General features: G+C 37.8%; 1 protein-coding gene across 6 annotated transcripts in view; it reads left to right on the forward strand.

The window, feature by feature from the left end:
- LOC113237369 (Ca(2+)/calmodulin-responsive adenylate cyclase-like) overlaps window positions 1–22,385 on the forward strand; it is an 83,472-nt gene that overhangs the window by 56,925 nt on the left and 4,162 nt on the right. For 3 of the 6 annotated variants that reach the window (XM_026473796.1, XM_026473792.1, XM_026473797.1), the window contains 10 exons: window positions 6,751–6,909; window positions 8,106–8,250; window positions 8,496–8,669; window positions 9,299–9,490; window positions 12,001–12,186; window positions 16,156–16,434; window positions 17,958–18,259; window positions 19,978–20,137; window positions 20,754–20,837; window positions 21,860–22,021. In XM_026473796.1, coding sequence (XP_026329581.1) covers window positions 6,751–6,909; window positions 8,106–8,250; window positions 8,496–8,669; window positions 9,299–9,490; window positions 12,001–12,186; window positions 16,156–16,434; window positions 17,958–18,259; window positions 19,978–20,137; window positions 20,754–20,837; window positions 21,860–22,021 — 1,843 coding nt within the window. The remainder of the gene's footprint in view (window positions 1–6,750; window positions 6,910–8,105; window positions 8,251–8,495; window positions 8,670–9,298; window positions 9,491–12,000; window positions 12,187–16,155; window positions 16,435–17,957; window positions 18,260–19,977; window positions 20,138–20,753; window positions 20,838–21,859; window positions 22,022–22,385) is intronic. The other 3 variants (XM_026473793.1, XM_026473794.1, XM_026473795.1) reach the window with 3 other exon arrangements.

The raw sequence follows: 22,385 nt of genomic DNA on the forward strand, positions 1-22,385 counted from the left end.
TGAAGTGGTAAGACATCCTTCGGAGTACCCACCACGTTGTTTACTTTTATGCCCGGATTGTGTATTGTCGGTATAGAGTATTGACGTAAAACGTGATCTATCTTGTCTGTCACTTCTTTAACATAGGGCGTGAAGGCTGGATGTCTATTCACCTCCGGATGCTTATAATTTCTTTTTGGCTCTTTTCGTCGTCGGTTCACTTGGTATCCGTTTTTTCTAAGTACCTCTTGAACATGATCTAGCTCCTACTCCGGATGCTCAGGGTCACAAAGGTCGTAAGCTCTGTTTTTAACGACGTCAATACGGATTGCAAGTGACGTGACTGGTGATGCGATGTTGCAAGTAAGTATCTGTCCGTGTGTGTTGGTTTGCGGTAAACACAGTGCGTTAAGGACCCGTCAGATTTCACGGTCATTTTGACATCCAAAAAAGGCAACGACCTGTCCGCCTCCATCTCGTACGTAAACCTTATGTTAGGGTGAATTCGTATGTAAACGCGTTTATTCCCGTTTCCAAATGTTACTACAATGCAACGCGAAAGTTTAAAAGTATATACAGTTACAAACGTTCAAATTTAAATACCTTATATATAATTACATTTGTATTGAATTGATAGTCAATAACTTTTTGTGAAATTACTCCACTAGTTTGTTGTAATTATTAATACAAAGACAACGACTTTTTAGCCGCAGCGCCATGTTTGAGAAATCTATGAAAGTATTTCGTCACCCAGTTAGGTTACTTTACAGCTACCAACACTGGCTAGAAAACCAAATACAATTATACAGTTGGCATAGCGTCTGGCACGGTTTTCTAGAAGATGTCGGTTCGAATCGGGCCGGATCGAAGTAATTTTTTCTAAGTGTTCGATCTTTGTATTAATAATTATACCTTATTTATAATTTACCAAAGAACATTCACACTACATACATAATTTTATAGATTTGATTGTTTTTTCGTTGATGTGTCCGTAAAGTATTCATTCACGACATTTATATCTGGATTTGATAGTCGACATTAAGTAACAGCATCCTCAAAGGATCAGCAGGCAAATAAATATTCCATCCGGTTTCTATCCACTCGAGTAATTTCGTATTCAAAGGTTTGTACGATAGTGACATGTGTCGAAAAGAGTTATGGCGACAACGGGGCGAGAGTCGAGGTGGGGGAGACTGACATTGCGAATAATTATTGTTGACCGATCCCAAGGATAAGCTGGCAGAACATTTCCACATCTCATTGGCTGTTGACAGTGGTAAACAAAGCCAAATTAACATACAATAATTGTATTAGATGTCCTTGGATTAACTTCTCATCTTCCTACGCCAAGTTGGACCCGGATTATAATTCAATTTGGTTTGCAACATACAACAGCAACATGCGCACCAATTAATGTTGGTAAACAAATTGGCGTTGTAGAGAGCAACTATAATATTTCGCTTTTATAAGACAATAAGTTGAAATATACAGGTAAAGTTCATACTAGAAACTAAAACTAGGATTAAATGACTAGGATTACTTTAATACTAGTATTATAAATTATTTTATGTCAAACATATTATCGTAAACGTAACGTAAATGTCGTGTCGACATCATGAAACAGGGTATTTTACGGAAGGTCGTGAAACGTCACGTGAAAGCTATTGTTAAGCTCCAGATGCCTTGTTTCGGTTATTTCGGTTATATTATATTCATCCGGAAAGCACTCGGTTAAAATTGTTCAATTCCGTTAAACCGCAACAATTTTATTTATGTAGTTAAGTAGATATAATGGAATTCAGTTATGTTCAAAATAAATAACCGAAAACAATCGAAACTTTTTTGTTAATTTTAAGTTGGTTGAGAATTTCAAAATAAATGTAATCTACCTTATAACATAGTATAATAAGACAAATATGGTTACTCTATACAAACGGTAGCAGCGCGGCCTGTAGGTGTGCGCGTTCGCCGCGCGCCGTGTACGGACGCACACAATCGCATAATCTCGCGATGCACTTGCGTTGCATAACTCGAATCGTCTCACGCGCCATTTTTTTTATAATACCAAGTGACGAGACAAATAAGTCGTGCACCTGGTGGCAATCGATACGCCTGTCCATAACAGTTGCAGTGCCATTCAGAGCTTTAAATCGTAAAGATCTACTGCTGCATATAGATGCACTGCTACTGCGCCCGTCACCTTGAGACATAAGTTGACAAATCCCATTTACCTGTAATTTCACCAGCAGCCTTACCTTTCCTAACCGGAACGCAGTAATGCTCACATTACTGCTTGGCGGCACAAATAGATAAGGTGGTAGTACTTTCCTGGATGAACTCTTTTACAAGGAGGTGTACTGCTACTTAAAAAAATAATTGTAGAATTGAAGCGGCCCTGCGGCGTTTAAAAAATGGTATCAAACAGTAGTCGCGTTTATTACTATGTTTGTGGTGGTTTGAAAAAAAGTGCCTCAAATTCAGAATTGTTCAGCATTTCATTTCTATTTCATACTCATAATCAGATACCACTCCGCGATGTTGATATAGTAATATCAATACGTCAGTACCTACTGCATTATTACCTACAGAATATTGTGATGGACACCATAATTCAATTATGTTTACAACCTCTAGGTACAACTTAAACAATAATGTAACAACCTTACGCTCTGGGCGAAGTGTAAGTATTTACGCGCTGAACAGGCGGGAGTTGCCGTACCTACTTGTTTTTATTATACTATGTATAGGGTGTGGTTATATCTATTAGTAAGGCGGTGAAACGTTTTTGAATTGTAAATTGTAATAGATCTACACACATAATTGCACAAGAGAAATCCAGAAATATCTAAGCAAACTTAAACAAAGAAAAACAAGCAAATTCCCAAACAAGACATACTAGGAAGGGAATAAAATGGTCATAAAAATATTTCCTTCGTGATTCGCATGTTACAGTTGTTTCTGGTTGTGACAGGAATACGGGGGAACGGACTGCTGACCTAGTTCCACCATCTCGATAGCCAATTAAACCATTTGTCGATGCTACGGGTACGATTCAAACAAATTGAAAGATAATACTATTAGCATAGCATTGGAATGTAATTTAATTGATGTATGAAATACGAAGTATGCCATAATGCTATCCGTATAAATTCAAGACTATTTTTATGAAAATAAGCGCTGCGATGCAAGGAGAATGCAAACAATGTCTTAACAAAATTTATTATCACAACGTAAGATGGCTATAAAATGTTTACCCATTGGTTACCACAATATTTTGCTACCACAAGGTTAATTTCATAAAACAAAATGTATCGTAAATAGTAGTGTAACGTCAGCATTCGTTTGTCACTAAAACGTGTTCCATGGCAAACGACGCAATAAAACGAGGACAAGTTACAAAGAAAACCATTAAGCAGATGTAAATCTACCGGGCTTATTTCGTTGGTTAAAATTATTACTGATTCTCTAATATTAGTAGTCTATCAAAGTGGATCATCCTAATGATCATTTTAATTAAATTTAAATGTAACTTGATCTTAATTAGCGAGACCTGAGATGTGATGTGAGACAGTGGGTTAAAATCCAATCAACCCGCCCAGATTTTAATCCATTTCTGCCTAAACACATTACGATTCCATTTTTCTAGTGTTATACGATAACAAGTTTTTGTGTAGATTCATTTCAATGCTATTTCCAGTCGAATAGATTCAATAGAAAGGCGAAACATGTAATCGAGCAATAGATATATACTATCATTACATTTGAACAAAACTCGATTTATAAAATATTTAGTAGTAAATATTTTTTGCCCTCGATTTCGGGCGTTAATGTGTTTTAATTACGCATGAAGCGTTTCGCTTTCCACATTTGTATGGCGAACGGCCATGGGGTGGAATTCTCTGCCTGCAGACTTGTTCCCTGAAAGTTATAACTTGGACCTTTTCAAGGCGAGAGTGCACACCTAAATAGGTATTATTTAGGTCTGCATGCTACATCGTCGACCTCATCGACACTTTCCCCCTAGAAAACCCGGCGCTAACAAAACGCCGGGTTAAAATCCAGGGGCTTGCCCGTCTCTAAGCGGGACTGATGCTCACTTGTCAGTTTCCCGTTTGACTTTTACTATGAAGTAAAAGTGACTTAACGATTTCAAACGATCCAATCAATTAAATTCTGCTATTTATTTAAAGGCCAGTTGAAAAATATATTATTAAATTAATCAATGCTTATAGTTTGTTTTAAACATTCCCCGAGAAATGTTTTATTTTTCGCGAGTGTGTTTTAAGGTCTACAATTGTATGAGATGTTGGAACCGGAAAATTGGAAAAAGGCATGAACTATATTATTTGGTAACTGATTGTTTGTATATGAAAAATCGCAATTATGCCTATTGGTATTGTAATTTTTTTTTATTGTACCATGTGACGTTGTCCCTATCCTAGAGAAAGGGTTTTCCGGAGAGACTACGGGCTCGACTGCAAGGCTAGGGTACGGCAGACGTTATTATATATTATATGTTTTCACGGGCGTCTCTGGCGGACCTGGATTTGGGTATGGACTCGCCGGAGCTTGTGGTTAGCTGCAGGGACGAACACTTTCGTCTGCCCCGGAGAGGACCAATGAGGAGATTTGGTAGTCGGCTTATGTCCACTTGCACTAAACTTAAGTATGTCTAAAACCAATGCTTAAATTGATAAGACACTCTTAACGCAATGTATTAAGAGTGTCTTTTGCATTGCAATTATTGGTTTAAGACGTACTTAGGTTTAGTGCAAGTGGACATTAGTGTCGGCGGCTCAGCGGTGGTAACCGTTAGTCGTGCTGAGCGCGACGGGAAGTGAGCGTGTCTCCATCTCCGGTACCTATCTGGAAAATAGGAAGAGTGCTGTACGTGCACCCGGGGAGAGTCACCTAAGGCCCTAGCCTTATAGAGAACCGGATGAAGTACGTGCAAACGTGCTGATTCGGGGTTAGGACCTGGTTTTTAGGTGGTCCCTGTGCGCGGTGAGAGTCAGAATGGCGGTTGTTCGTGACGTACCCTATCTACCGACCCGAGAGATAGGGTTTTCCGGAGAGACTACGGGCTCGACGGCAAGACCAGGAGCTCTACAGCTACTAAAATTACTTTCGAAATAAGTGTACTTCCCTTATTCGATCAAATGCTTGCATATGTATAATATATTCAATAACACTACTTTTCCGGATTTAAATCGCGTATATTTGTTTTTTTAAAGAAACCAACATTTCGGGCCCTTTACAGGTCCCATGGTCACGGTTGACAATTAAATCCGGTTGTATTACATACGCGATTTAAATCCGGAAAAATAGTTTCAATGCCAATGTGTAACAATCGCGAAAACTGAGAACTCGATATTTGTGTATATTCTTATGCTATAAACTTATAAATGATAATTTTATATATGTAGATACGCATTATGTTTCATTTACACAAAGTCAGATAGAATAATGAATCTTGGACTAGTGTTATCCATATATCATAGTCTTTGGATTAGAGCAGCCCGACCTAATAACAATAATTTCCATTCATTACGAATGTTTCATCCTGCCCACAAAGTTGACGTTAATGCTTGTTTTTTATATTGTACATTTTCAATGAATTCATCTTTTGTTTGTCAGTTTATTTCGATTTGAATTACGCTTTATAGTGTTACGAAATTGTTATCTACATATAATTAAATATAATGAGAGCGTTGTCAGTATGTGTAGCCATCTAAAGTTATTATGTGCAAATTTTCACGAACTCCGAGAATTAATCATTGCTTTTTTGTCATCGTACAAAAAAATTGTATAGAATCTGATTTATAGCAACCTACAAATCTTATTTTGTAAAACAAATTGCAGAATGTATGTGTAGTGGTAATAAAGTGTGCAGGTATTATTATCACGCTATTCCGTTGTAAATAAACACTTACTAAAACAATTCTAACATCAATCGTTTCAACAATTCTCATAATTATTCTTTTGAAAGCTTGGAACTCGCTGGTAAAATTGTGTGTTTTTTTTAAACTGTAGATTTATAGCGCTGTTAGTATATCCGCCTAACGTAGACGATTTTATAGAATTGAAACTGTTTATTTATCTTCGTTTCGTGATTTATTTCGCATTTATCTCGTTCAAAACGTCATATCTATTCCACTTAATTGACTACTACAATGTGTTTGTTCAGTGTTGCAGAATATGAAGTATCTCAATTTGTAATTCGTTTGGGACGATTTGTAGAGATCCATATGAATTGAATTTTGTATCTAACCAATTTACTGAGCTAATAGTAAAGTGGCACTGCAACTGTTATGGATAGACGTTTAGCTTACCATCAGTCGCACGACTAGTTCGTCCCGTCACTTGCTATTCTAATAAAAAATTTTGATAATCTAATAATATAAATTTTAAAGAGACGGAACGAATAAGTCGTGTGTCTGGTGCAAGCCACACGCCTGTCCATAACAGTTGCAGTGGTGCTCTGAGCTTTAAATCGCATAGATCTGATGGGCACTGCCACTGTGCTCGTCACTCTGAGACATTAGTTGACAAGTCCCATGTGACTGTAATTCCACCAGCAGCTTTACCTTTCAAAGTCGAAACGCAGTAATTTACATATTACTGCTTGGCGGCAGAAATAGGTAAGGTGGCAGTACTTCCTTAGACGAACTCTTTCACAAGGAGCTCTTCTGCTACTAAACATTAAAACGTTTATCTAAAATGTTTACATCTAACTACATTATGTAACATTTAACAGAGCTGCTGTTTCAGGTCGGTGGTAGAGGCAACGGATGTGCAACTGAATATGCGCGTGGGCATCCACACAGGACGCGTGCTGTGCGGCGTGCTGGGTCTGCGCAAGTGGCAGTACGACGTTTGGTCCAATGACGTAACACTCGCAAACAATATGGAGGCTGGAGGGGAGCCGGGGTAAATAAATGTACACTATATTTATTATAAGTATTTTGTGTCAAAATGATAAAATAGGACATTTTAAACCGTACCATCACATCGTAACATGACCCGCTTGTCACAGCCAGTTTTCTCCGGCTAAACTACTCTGTCCTTTTCGTATCAAATGTGGCATTGTACGTATATTAGCATTTAAGCTTAATATTACAGTTCTCTTCATAGGTCCCTTATTTTAAAATTTTGTGCGGGCATATTGGGCTCCTAACCATATAAACAAAACATTAATCTTTGCCAAGTAATCTTAGCTTCGAGGCTTATTAATTTCACAGGCACGACAGCTGCCTAAGCCTTATTTTAGATTTTAGGGGTATATTGAGTTGAGTTGCCGAAAATTCGAAGTAATAAATCTAACGCTACAGGGTTCAAAGGTCCACACGCCGTTCATGGAAGAGGTGTAGGATAGATTTATGGAACTCGATTAAGGTATTGCGGCGGAGGCCTGTTCCTTGCCTTTGATTGTAACACTCGCGCATTAACTACGACGAATTTTTGACTGCGCGTAGTTTTATAAGTTACTCTGATACTTTGGACGGAACTAAGCTATAAATTACGTTGAGAGCACTCCGAAACTTATACATGTGCATGATGCTTTTATGGGCACATGAAAAGTGAAAAACCATTTGAGAATTAGGATTGTCTTTACTTTTGCAACGCGTTTATAGATACCATAATACAAAATGTTATTGTTAACAAATTCATACCATACTGATATTAGCTAGAGCTCTATTTGGGTATTTGTGTGTTTGTAGAAGAATTTGTGGCCGTATTTGCGCACCACTTCATATCCAATTCCGAGCTATCGCTAATATCTTTTTCGTTCATGATACTTACACTGCCACTCAGAGCTTTAAATTACAAAGATCTGTGGGGCACTGCCACTGAGCTCTTCGCTCTAAAACATAAGTTAACGAGTACCATTTGCCTGTGATTTCGCCAGCACCCTTACCCTTCAAAACCGAAACGCAGTAATGAACACGTACTGCTTGGACGCAGAAATAGCTAAGGTGACTGTATTTGGTCGCACTCTTCGACAAGGAGCTCTACTGCAAAGACTTCAAATAAAGTATAGTATAGTATTTAATGAAACTAAAATAAATTTGCCGCATTGTACAAATTTAATGCAAACGTAATCGATATTTTAATCTGTTTTCCAGACGAGTGCACATAACGCAGGCGACTTTGGAGTGCCTGGGCGGTGCCTACGAAGTGGAGCCGGGGCATGGGGCTAGTCGCAACGCCTATTTACGGGACCACTCCGTGCAAACATTCTTTATTATTCCACCGCCTAGACGAAGAAAAGTAAGTCAAAACTCTACTAAATACGATTATTTATTTGAAAATGTAAAATAAGTTAATTTGCGTTTTAATTGCAGTATGGAGGCATATTGTATATTCATTATATGTATGTCCGACAATAGTACTACGGTGAATTTCAAAGTACCTATCGAGAAATCGATTCGCAAATGATATCTACGTGATTATGTAATAGAGAGTTCAGTATGATTTTTTTAATACTTCAATTATTGTTAAAATATTTTTTGCAGATGTGCTTATCAACAGGCGTTGGTCTGGGTTCAGGATCGAAAAGAAAACTTTCGTTCAAGAACGTGTCAAACGTAGTGGTCCAATTGCTTCATTCCATTAAATTCAATGTGGACGTACCCTTTTCCAACATGGCCGCCTCCCCGCAAGAGCTCAAGGCCAATGCTGCTAGAAAGGTACTTATTTATTCTATTTGTCACTTTCAAAATATATTTCAAATATTTCTTTGCATGTTATAAGAGGTTTTGCACACGGTCTAGTAAATAAATGACGAGTACGTTGGTATGTCTTTTTGAATGTTTATTATTCTATGGGATTGTATATTCTTAACCAACGTACGTAATATTATTGCAATCACTTTGTGAATACATGGCCATCAGTACCTACCGCGCCACTGCCTGCGGTTTTTGTTCTCTTCAGCAAATTCTGAGTGATGAGATTTCTCTCCATATAAACTTTACGACGCTTCTTTTTCGTTAAAGGTAAGTCGTATGTTTATCGTTATTTTATTGTTATTTTGTATATTTCCTATTATTGACGTAGTTTTCATAATGTTTACTATTATGGAGAAGTGGTGTCAAAATTGATTTTAATAAGCCAAAAATTTTGAGAAATTAATTAAGTGTTTGTTGTTTTCTTTTACTTCGCATCCTTTGACACTGAGATATCCTTTAATTATGTAGGTAGGAAACACTATGATTAAAAAGAGAATCAATCCAATCCCCGTAATTAGATAGTGAGCTTGGCGTGTATCCCCGCTTGAAATGCGAGGTTGTGGCAGTGGGTGACGAGGTATTGTCGGTAGGTGCTGGACCTGCGGCGCGCCCTGCACGCGGAGCCGGGCTCTGCGGAGGCGCTGAGGCTGGCCGCACTGCGCACTGAGGACGTGAGCACCGCCATGCACGCGTCCGACCCCGCCCCCGCCGCCGCCCCGCACCACCACACCTTCGACGCCGTCATGCAGCACCACGCCCTGCGCACGCTACCGCACCCCACGGTCGCCACATATGGCCTTGCACCGCTACATCCTAGGCGCGACTTGATCTCTCTGCCGCCCTTTAACGTTAACGAAATTCTGACGGCGCAATCCCATTATGTGACGACAGATAGTCGTGCAGTTTCAAGTCGCGGTTTTATATTTAAATGAAGTTGTTCACATATAGTAAAACACGATTAACTTTTGACGTAACGACGACAGGGTGTCGTAAAAATGGGAGGAGCTAGAACGACAGTCGTCTGACGATAAATGAAACGTCACGATAAAAACGTGACGACAGATAGTCGTAGCTTCAAAAGGTTATGTCGTGCAAACGACAAGGCGGTTGCCGTGAAACATAAATTGTCTTCGCGATCTATGGGAACAGCTAGACATGACGTTCAACGATAAAATAATCGTCCACGACTCAGTCACGACAGATAGTCGTGATATAGGCTAGACGCGACAGTCGTCCAACGATAAAGAAAACGTTACGACATAATGGGAACGGCCTTTACTTACATTCTGAAGCTCTGTGTGGGGGATGTACAGCAGATGAAGTCGCCTCTAGCTGGCATTACTTGACAATGTGGAACGTGCACTATTGCACTTGCAGATTGACAACCTACGAATTAAGTCCGTACAAGGTGCACGTCCCATACGAACGCATTTAACAGGGTAATCTACAATGTGGTTCTAGGACTAGTTTAGATGCGAACATAACCATATTGGTATGCCCCTGCCGGTTTTATGATTCTCGCTTCAGAAATATTTGTACATGAAAGGCATTGAATTCATAACTATACTTTCGAAGGGCAATGCGTTTCATAATGTGTGTCCGATTATAACCTCGCTTAAGATTTTCTAGTAGCTAGTTTGGTTTTTTGAGTGGTGGTTTTCGACTAAATCTATGCTGCTTCTTCTTTAAATTTGAAAGGTATGCACTGAAGCTTTCTTGTGGATAAACTGTTTTTGCGAGGGATTTGAAATAATTCTATCATATCTGATTTCGTACTAAGTTAGAAACTTACTGTCTTATACTATATAATGAAAATGCCATACTGACTAAGCCCAAAATTCACATTCGTAGAAATTAGCCCCGTATAGACCGCACATTTTTTTATCTCTTGATGTGAGCACAGCGCCAATTTCCTGATTCCTGATATCTCCAGTTTAGTTGCTGGTTTCATAAATAAAATTTTTACTCGTTGTTATTGCTAAATAAACTGGCATTACTTATAACATGGCAAGTTGTGGTCGAATAAAATTCATCTAATGTTACATTTTATTCAGAGCATAAAATGCAATAACCCAGTACCTAACTTCTTGTGGAAAGGGACTCGGGTACATTGTAACGTAAATTGTCATCATCCAGTTTCGTTAGGTCATAACGATGTGTGGAATACTACACCAGCAACTAACATCCGACGTCTGCTCGTTGTTTTTCAGATTATCCGACCTTGGACTTTAGTTCCACATCAAATACCCGCTGAAACAGTAAGCGCAGACAGTGTTGTTTGTGTGTTTTATTGTTTTCCACCACACACTGGGCAACTCGATTCTCCCTTCCAGTTTAGGCGTAATCCACCATGTTTTGTGGAACACCCTATGTATCTTGCGAATGAGTCGCACTTTTGATATCCACTTCAGGCAGGTACAGGCTAGGACTTGCTAGGCGTGCACTCGATACCACTATCACTGTTTCTTATTGGAACTGTTTTTGTTTCAAAATTGTCAGATTATTATGTACTTGATATTGTTTTATTTGAGAATAAAGCCGGCCGCACCGAACTGTGTTTCACTCGCCGCCCCACTGGCCACCTCAGCACTAAGCATATGGCATGCGCCCCGCTATCCAATAACCCGCATGGACTTATCTGATCTTACCTTTATTTTTTACTGTTTTCTCTACTCTTTAAGGTTTTTTCTGTGCTTGATTATTTCTTTCTAATCTTTCAATTCTTATTTCAATGTGTCAAAAACAAATACTTTTTCGTGCCACAAGAATTATAAATTATAAACAGAAATTATCAAACACAGTTATAATTCATATTCTTTTTCTTAATATTAAAACTACATTGCGATTCCGTTGTGTACATAAATTCATGCTACAATTTCATTTACAACTCTGATTTGTTTAAATATACATTTTTGATGTTCAGTAAAAAGTAATGTTCAGTTTGATAACTGATGTAACAGCCATAATAATTTGAACCTGATTCAAATCTTCTCTCTTAATACTTAATTTTATTTTTAACTATTTACCACTATTCTAATATATAATGTGATGCTGCTTGGGAGACCGGAACTTTTTACTTACTAAGGTCAGTTCGAACTGTTGGATGGAGCATGGAGACAGCATGCTGTGGACCTCATGTACCCTTGACCTTACTGGTTGTGAATATTGCGCCCTGTTATTGTTTAAATTACTACCTTTTATTTGATCCTTTGTGTACATCAAAAGTGTATCGCTGTTAGTTTTGATAGAATTGTCGTACAAGGCGTTGACCGTTAGTGATAATGTGTTACAGAATAAAGTGACGGAAAAATTCAAGCGGCCGCTGAAAAAGCGTCACTCATCTGTGTATCACCAGCCTACGAATCGCGTCAACAAGTTCCTGGCGCAGGCGATCGACGCGCGCTCCGTGCATCGCGAGAAAGCCACGCATGTCCATTTGCTTACGCTCTGCTTCAAAGATTCGGCTAAGGAAGCACAGGTAACAATATAAGGTCGAACACTAACAAAAATCCCTTTGATTCAGCTGGATTCGAACCAACGCCCTGCAGCAAATCGTGCCAGACCCTATGCCAACTAAACAAATTGAACATTCTTAAGGCTGGAACAGGTGCCAAATTGATAAATTAGGCTCTTTTTAAATTAAATTCCTGATAATAATAATAGTCCAATAATCACAAAACAATATATGTGATTGCTAGTAGTCCTTAAATAATTGATTGTATTGAGCAAAATTATAATTTATTAAGCACATTTCTACAAAATAAAATTTAAAGTTACGCCTTCAAATTGAGTAAAAAGCAATTTTTTTTTAATAATTTTTTTTCTCTGAAACAATTAGCTTTTCAAGAAATTACATAAGAATAAAAGTTATCAGGAATGTTATTATGTATCATATGAAAAAATCAGCCCTGTATTCCTAGAAGCTGATTAAAAAGTGCTAGAAATAAAAAGTATAAATTTTAGGCTAAATTATTATTTAATCATGGAAACAATTTTAGGAATACAGTGTTTAGTTTTTTTTGTTTGGAGAAATAAACATTTTAATTTTAATCTCGAAATGTAGCAAAAATGTAATGTGTGTGGTTTATTTACAGTCTAGGTTCAATCATTCTCTACCAAGAAAAAATAATCCATTTGCAGGTACTTGCGGCTTTACGAGTAAAAAGGTGGCAAAATTTTAGATTTGTTATTTATTTTTTAACACAATATACTAGTTTCTACTTAACTTTCGTGTTATTATTATAACATTCTTTAAATTACATTAAAACTAATTTTTCTTTAATCACAGCTCGTGTATTTTGTTAAAAAGTACATAAAAAAGTTTGCAATTTTGCCGCAACTTTACTTACAAAGCCGCAAGTACATGCAGACGGATTATTTTTTTCTACATAGAAAATTATTGGAACTATACTGTAAGTAACCCACGCACATTACATTTTCGTATATTTTGTGATAAAAATAAAATATACATATATTTATCGATACAAAAAAAATATTTTTTTTTTCTCCGAAACTATCACCTTTTCAAGAAATTATACAAGAATAAAAGTTGTTAGGAATGTTACTATCTATCACATAAAAATAGTTCATTTCCCAAATTGGTTCTACCGGGAATCGAACCCCGGAACCAAGAGTTACGGAATGCACTCCGCTTCACTACCCAGAGCACCTAGGCGAAAGACATTTTAGAAAATTTCATTTCCGAAATTGGTTCTACCGGGAATAAAACCCGGGACCAAGAGCTACGGAATTCCCTCGGTGACACTATCTAGAACACCAGGTTAAAACCATTTTAGAAAAGTTCATTTCCCTAATTGGTTCTGCCGGGAATCGAACCTGGAACCTTCTCATGCAGTGCCAACAGTGCAAATTGTTGACCCACCAAGATCGTCTTATTTGGACTATTATATGTACTTATATATTATTTGTATGTAAAATCTACAAATCGCTTAAAACACGACCACCCATTCGTAAAGCAGATTCCCGTGAGAAGAAATATTCACTTTATTTAGCACATATGAAGTTCTATATTGTATTGCTATTTGCAAGTTCGCCCTAAGCAGTCTGATGTCGCTCAGCCAATGTTTGCCTTTCAAAGAAATATACCTTATTGTTGAGAAGCCAGTGTAAAAGTGTGACTAACTTTGTAGTGCCAGTGGTGGCACAAGCTGGTGACGTCAGGCTGCGCCGCGCTGCACCGCGGGACACTACTACTAAATAACTCTACTAAATAAAGTGGGTATGTCTTTACCCACTTTATTTAGTAGAAATGAAACTATACTCCATTGCATTTTCCGTCCAGTGCCGCTTGCTGCAGTTTTCTTTTAAAGAAGATAGAAAACAAAGAAAATAAAACCACCACTGTTCCAGAAAATATCGTAAATATTTGCTCTTGTGACGACGAACCCATGCTTCAACCAGAAAATAGTACTCCAACTTCAATTAAACTACTTGTTCTCACTATTTAGATTTTGACGCTTTTTAATGTTAAAAATTTAGTTAATAAAGTACCTATTTCAATGTATATTTATTTAACCTCGCGCAAAGTACATATCGTTATACTGTACAGTGTACTTCTTATTGTTGGCATTTCTATCAGTTAAAACCAAATTAGTCGTATTGGTCGTAATCACTTTTATTAATTTTTTTTATTACTAATCTAAGTGTTTATTTACGTATTGTACAAAACAAATATATTAATATATATACGTATATATTGTTTTGATTTGACTACTCTTTTCTACTTTTCCATTATAGTTAAAAATAGTAGTATTAGTTGTAAATTGATAGGATGTAACGATCGAATCATTGCACGATTTACCTAATACTTTCACTATTTATGCTATTACGATTTTGACCCTAAAATATTATGTAATGTTTATTTTTACGATTGTTTATTCTCGAATGTTTCTGAGGGAACAACAACGTAGCCATAGATTGCAAAAAAAACTTATGACTCTTTTGTATTCTAATTTAGAGGTTAAATCGTCAAAGTCATTCGCTACTGTTCAAGCCTTAATTTGAAACTGATTTACTTTGGTTTTGTCAAGAAAACATAATGCAACAGTAGAGCTCTCTGTAAAAGAGTTTGTTTAGGGAAGTACTGCCACGCGAGCATTACTGCGTTCTTGTTGGGGACTTTTCAACTTATATCTCGGGGTGATGGTCGTAGTGGGTGCCCCTCAGGTCTGCGATTTAAAAATCTGACTGGCACTTCAACTGTTATGTTCGTCCCGTCAGTTAGTGTAATAAAAAGAAGTTGACACTGGACTTCGGACCATTCTTATCGTAAACAGCATAGAAGCAAGTCCACACTGATCACAAAAATTTAAATAAATTTCGATTTTTGTGGTCCTGACCATGGGGTCTATAAAAGGCCCGAAAGAAGGGTTTGATTCAAAAACAAATAAATAGACTTCATTTCCAATGTGTATATCATGAAAGTATAAGAACTCGATAGGCTTTGAGTTAATACAAGTTTTAAATTTCACTCTTGTCACGGTACTTAGACATCGGTCCACTTAACCTGGTATATGTAGATTAAAGTCAGCCGCTAACTAGTAGATAATAATAACTGCCTCCGTGACTGAACGGTTACCATGCTGGTCTGCTGCTTAGCGGCTCCTGATTCGATTCCCAGGCAGGGAGAAATGTTTGTATAGCCTACTTTGTTTTATTTCTCTCGTGAGTTTGGGTGTAATTTGTGGTTGTCTATGTGTGTGCCCATGGCACCCGCGACATGCGGGGCTTTAAAAAAAGTTTATTAGTATTATTATTATTGCACACATTATGCACGATCAATTCACAGTGCAACAGAGACCGAGAGCCGGAAAAATTTCGTCAAATATGTCGATCCTCTGAACATTGAGCCGGCTCAGGCGAAGTGCAATCTTTGGTGCGAAAGAGTAACCACCTACGTTTGTCCCGCCTTCAGAGAGTCTCTCTGGACACGAATTAACATGGGCAATCTGGAATTCTTCTTCTCTGGACTCAGTTTGGTTGGAGTAAGGACAATTTGTCAGATGGGGATTTTCGGATGGTTCTAATCTGGACTGTTTGTGTGATGCGATTTAAGCGATGGCCCATCTGACATCATGCCCTGCTTGCCTTAACACCTGCACGTGAGGATGTAATGGCGGCTACTAGTGACGCGTCTGGCGTGACTGGGTTCTGGGCCACAATATTAAAGTGTATGCCAACGATAGATAAGAAGAAGAAGATTGCACACCCTCCACATATATACACGCCATTCTGCATTTACTTGATTTCGGTTCGTAAGTGCGGTTCAAACCAGCCCACAGGCTGAGAACAATAAATAAGACAATAATAATATTGACTTACCAATAGATACTGAAGTGATATCATAGCTCTCTGGTAGTACCCATTTGTTCAGAACACTAAATATGTGCAAGAGATATATGCCTAAAAAAGGTTCTATGGTTTTCAGTATCGAGCATCAACAGACGGCGGCTGGGCAGGTTCACTTGGCGCAGCATTAGGTGCACTAGCGGCAGCTGGCGCCCTCCAAGCAGCCATACTTCCGCGTACCACGATACTGCTTCTTCTTTTTGTCACCGCCTTCGCCTGGTCCGCCGCAGTGCTAGCTTTGACCCTTGCAGCAAGGCTCAGGCTTATTCCTTGCGACGTATCGAGGCCATTTGCTTTGAGAAACGCGATTACTACCTTCACTATTGTGCTGGGCTATGCTGTGGGTCAGGTTAATGTGGTAAGTTCTTCGACAATATATAATAATAATAATATATATTATAATAATACTTAAAAAATATCCCCGGTATATGTATCAGTTGGTTTATTTGCCATCTAAGATACTGTAACGACATGTAGGTACTATTGTCGTACTTCAAGTTTCAATTGTCTTGGTAGTCTCTTGGTAAATTTAGTAGCAGTGGAGCTCCTTGTGAAAGAGTTCGTCCAGAGAGGTACTGCCACCTTACCTATTTCTGCCACCAAGCAGTAATGTCAGCATTACTGCGTTCCGGTTTTGAAGGGTAAGAGTGCTGGTGCAGTTATAGGCACATGGGACTTGTCAAATTACGTCTCAGGGTGACGAGCGCAGAGGCAGTGCTCTTGCCAGATCTTTGAGATTTACGGCTCTGAGTGACACTGCACTGTTAAGGCCCATTTAGATGGAGAGAGTTTATCGTCTCGAAGATACGATTATCAAAAGAATACAAAAACTTTCCTAGTCTAAACGTTCGCGATTATCGACCGTCCACGTGAGCGATAATTGCCTCGCCTTTAAATATTGAACGTCTCCGTGTAAACAGAACTCGAAAGCAAAAATCGTATTTCGAGTTTCTGTGCCAGCCGTTTCTAACACGAGTGCAGTGCGCGAGGGTGTTTTGATTATCATTGCTTTTCTAAGACAAGACAAGACTTAATGAAACGAGAACGAAAAAAAATTTTGGATTAAGAAATGTTATAAAATTTGGAAAAAAATGTATATTTCTATACAGTGCAATGAACTTAATATTATCAACAGTTCCAAATTTGAATGATTTTTGCGTCATTTTGATACGTCCATAGTCAATACCGCAGTAATTACTGAATTCGAATGGCAATTCTCGCACTCAAAACGGTTCGAACCAATATGTACGATAATCGTATGAACTTGAAAAAATGTCATACGAGATCGTGTTTAGACAAGTCGAAAACTCATGAACAAGAATCTCCTTACTACATATTTCTCTGTGTAAACAGTCGAGGAAGCGATTAAGTTGCTTGCGAATCTTAGAGGCGAGATTTTAGTTCTTGCCTGAATGTAAACATTATGATACGATAATCTTATGGCGATTATTGCTTACGATAATCGCGTACGATTTTTTGTCACGAAGCGTGCGAAAAACTCTCTCCATCTAAATGGGCCTTATGGACAGGCGTGTATCATCTTACCATCAAGCGAACGACTTGTTCGTCCCGTCACTTGGTATTATAAAATAAAAAAAATTCAATAAGGGATACAGTGCCATTATTAAGATGAAGAGCGAAAACAAAGTACTTATTATATATTGACGACCTCCGTGATCCAGTGGCTTGCACACCGGTTTTCATGATGTCGTTATCTTTAAGGCCCCGGGTTCGGTCCCCGGCCGGGTCAATGTTGAAAACTAACTTTTCCGTTTTCCATAACAGAAGTGCTTTATAGTCACTTACTTTGGGATCAGAGCAACGTATGTGATGTTTTATAATATTTATTTAATTATTTATTATCTCCTCTTTTTTCCCCAGATAACATGTCGTGAAGTTCTCGTCTGCAGAAACCTTACAGAGAATGTAACGACAATGGACGATATACGAATGATGACCAGCGATATTGCAGCGGCTTTGTGGAGCCACAGTGACCATAGAGCGTGTCCTATCCCTCTGTACATAACTCTAGGATGTTGCCTCAGTATGCTGACAGTGGCTGTATTCTTGAGACTGCCCATTTTAGTGAAGGGCATATTATTGGCTGTCATGACTGCTGGGTACATGGCTGTGATTATGGCATACCACAAGGACCTGTTTGATTGCTACGATCTTATGACTGAGTAAGGATACTTTTTTCAATTATGTCGCTGTTATACTGCGAATACCAATTATCTGATTTAACTATAGGAAAATGCAACATAATTGCTTTAATAAAATGCAAATATTGACATAGTTTCATTAAAACATAAAATATAGAATAGAAATCTTTCTCCGTATAAAAGCACAGTAAACAAGAAAAAAACTTACATAAACAATTGTCGGAACTTCATGATTTAGAAATAGTTTAGAATCTTCAGACGTCGTTTGGGCAGATTTAGACCAGAGGGATCGTGCAATGAGATTATGTTTAATAGTAACACAGTATATTTTAATCACTATGAAATCACATAACAATTTGTAATTTGTATTAATTTTAACCATCAAAATAGTCACTAGGCTAAACGTAAGACAGTGTCTAGGTAGCTTGTGTGCGGCCCGAGAGTCTTAACCACCACAGCATCCCCCTTCGTGTTTCACCACTGTACCCCATCCAGACTCCGTCTAGGTCCATCGGCAGAGGGAGCGCGCGATACTCTCTGTAACTCGCAGGTGGCGCCTCAGTTCGTCTGTTCGTCCATGTTCATGACCCTTTCCGACGTAATTATGTAAAATAATAATAAATAAAACTTACAGCGTATGCGCTGTGCTGTTACGGAATTTGTCATCAACTCGGTTTATTGTCGTCTCACTGACGGTGCTACAACGCTGTTTTTCAACGGATCCGGTAACAGAAATACACAACACACAGAACATAACAGATGTTTAACTTGATAACATTGTCATGAGCTATTTCGGTACAGCCGATTTCATATAAAAATGAATACTTATACAATATTTAATAAATTGTGAAGTACCTAGGTTAACAATTCTCAAATAAACATTTAAGAATTTGGTTAGAATTAGATAAACAACTCATAACCAATTAACAAATAACAAAATGCAAAAATATCCTCGACACATCAGCTGTTTTGGACGTTTTTTTAATTTTAAACAAACGCTCTGAGTAATTTTTTAAGCACAAAAAGTGATGATATAACATCATCTGTCACAAATTAACGCGGATGACCACGGTATTTGTAAGAAATGTTCGTCGTTGAAATTCCAGTTGCATTGATTTCAAAGTATTTTTTTGTAAAATAATTGTTTTTCCCAGTATAACAGAGATATTATCCAATAGTAACTATAGATGTAAAGGTACTAGTAACTAAAATAAACTAGATAAATAAGAAATCATATAAATAAATGTTTTAAATTGAAACACCCAGGTAAAGCTGACTTAGTAGTTGTTTAGTTGCAGGTATCGGTCGGACTAACTTAACTTCACCATTTAACTTTACAAATATTCTTAATTCTGAGAGGTAAACCTTAAGTGCTAAATAGTAGTTTGTACTATAGATCGTTTTAAAGAGAATGAGGCTCTTAATTAGGCATTTAACACCAATGTTAACATGAAGTAAAATATGTTAAATAAAAACTCAAACGACTATAGGACTTAATGTCTTTTACCATTGCTTGATTTTTAGCATTCTAAAGCAATGTTTGTAGAAACATTTAAATTCCTAAATATGGACTTAAGGTACTTTACCTCTCACCTACAGAATTGTGCACAAAGAAACATCACGTACCTAAAGCATTTAAATATCTTGCAAACATTTAAAGATATTGCTAAGTACAAACTTCTTCTACACGACCTGACCATGACACATGTTTAGTCCTGATTATCTTTTATATTTTATAGGCCAGGCCCGTTAGGGTCAGCATATGTCGAGTGTGCATGGACGCTAGCATTAGCGCTAGCCGTACTTTTACATGCGCGGCAGACAGAGTGGACTGCTCGACTCGACTTCTTGTGGCAAGCCCAAGCGAGAGACGAGAAGAGAGATATGGATGCTTTGCAAGTAAGATTTTGCATTGTATTTTTCCCAAGACTTAGCTAAATAGGGTTTTTAAACAGTGCTCAGAGAAACTTTTCGAAATTGTGCCTCTTTCACGTTACCATAATCACACTTCCCGCCAAAAGAGTACAGCCCATCTCCACAACCTTGATGCCGCGCATTGTAAGACCACGCGGGCATCACGTTCGTTCCGTACTCGAACCTGCATGATGTAAAATGGTCTCTCTCCTGAAATATTTCCTTTGCGCTATGACTTGGGTTTCTTCAAACGGGGCTCTTAAAGGCTGGCAATTCATTGGCAGCTCCTCTGATGTTGTAGATGTCCATGGGCGACGATGACCACCTTCCATTACTTGGCTCATCTGCTCGTTTGCCCCCTATTTTATATAATAATAAGTACACGGTCAAGAGCACGCCAAGCTTGACGCTAAAGATTGAAATCCAACTCTATGGTGCTCATGATAAGAACGGTCCTTACAAAGGTCCTTCCGGGAAATACAAAGTGTCAAGCTTGACGTGCTCTTTACTGTACATCAACATTTGCGCCGACTTTCTTGTTATTCCGGACTTTCTTGTTACGCTACATCAATATTCATTTGTAATATCTTGAATATTCCAGGCTTCAAACCGAAGAATTCTGTTCAACTTACTACCGGCTCACGTGGCTACGCACTTTTTGGACAATCAGTTCAGGACAAACATGGTAATTAAAAGTTTTGAGCTTCAAGCGCAATATTTATTATAATTATGCTCAAGAATCGGAAAATCTTTATTTTAAATAAAGAAATATTCAAATATTATTATTAAATATTAAATGAGTAATTTAATCATCAACTTATATTCCATGAAATTGTTTTAAAATATTTCATTTCACTCGTGTCTACAATTTTGAAACATTACATCATATGATTTAGGTTGTAGGATTACCACTTTTCAACTTTGCTTCGCTTTTACAATTACAAAGACCCATGCTTCTTTGGCGAAGTTAAAATAATTATGTATCAAAGTCATATATAGGTATCTTCGAAGTCATAAAAGCTTACATTTAGTCAGTATTCCATCTAAAGGCACAGGCATGATTCATCATCATCACATCTTTGCACTTCGTAATTACTTATCATTTCATCAACAACGTCTTATCATTTATTTCAACAGCACTCAAAATCATGCGTTTTAACACGTTTTGTAATGTTTGTTATGCTTTTGTCTATGTGTCGCTCTACAAGAAGAGTGGGGTTAAGTGACAGACACGAAAACAGATTAACACAACAATACGGCTTTAAGAACAAAACATATCAGGTATTAAGCACAAGAGCACATAGTAACACAAATTAATAGATATTGAACTTAATAGTTTTCACCTAGCCTTGACGATCTGTGCTTTTCTACTATGAGCTTACAATGTTCATAGTAGCTAGCGTCAAATATTTGAAAATTGTTTCGGGGCAAATATAACGGCGCCTCTAGCGGTCACAAGAGAAAATTAAATGTTCTAACATATATATTAAATAGCGATTGTAGAGGTATTGCTCATAAGAAACGTACAGACGAAAGGTCTGCGTAAAGGTTAATTGTATTCAGATTTCTTTACCTAAAATAAATCTTAAAAACTTGTGTAATAATAACAATGTATAAAACCGGTAAGAAACAAATACACGTAGTGATGTCACTACCCGACCCTGACTTGTTTGGCATGGCTTGTGCACGCATTCTGGCTGACACAAGAGGCGCGGTTGGCAGGACCTGTACCATCAGTCGTATCAGCGCGTGGGCGTGGTCTTCGCCTCGATCACCAATTATCACGAGTTCTACATGGAGCTTGACGGCAACAATCAGGGCATGGAGTGTCTTCGGTTGCTTAATGAGATTATCGCTGATTTTGATGAGGTGAGTAAACAATTACACTGCGACTTTTCTGGAATTTTAAATTAAAAATCAATACAATTATTAGGCAGAACAATTTCGTTATAATTAAATTTTTTATTGAATTGATATTCAATTATTTTTTGTGAAATTACTCCACTAGTTTGTTATAATTATTACTATAAAGATCGAACACTCAGAAAAAATTCCTTCGTTCCGGTCGGATTCGAACCGACGTCTTCTTGCATACCGTGGCAGACGCTATACCAACTAAGCCACCAATTTCGTTATACTTTTGTGATTTTAAAACGTTCCTATTTTCTCCGACAACTTGACGTATGCTCTTTTGCGATTTAAAGCTTTGAGGAGCACTGCAACTGTTATGGAC

Source organism: Hyposmocoma kahamanoa, unplaced genomic scaffold (assembly GCF_003589595.1).
Source record: "Hyposmocoma kahamanoa isolate Upper Pololo Valley unplaced genomic scaffold, ASM358959v1 93, whole genome shotgun sequence".
Classification (NCBI taxonomy): domain Eukaryota; kingdom Metazoa; phylum Arthropoda; class Insecta; order Lepidoptera; family Cosmopterigidae; genus Hyposmocoma; species Hyposmocoma kahamanoa.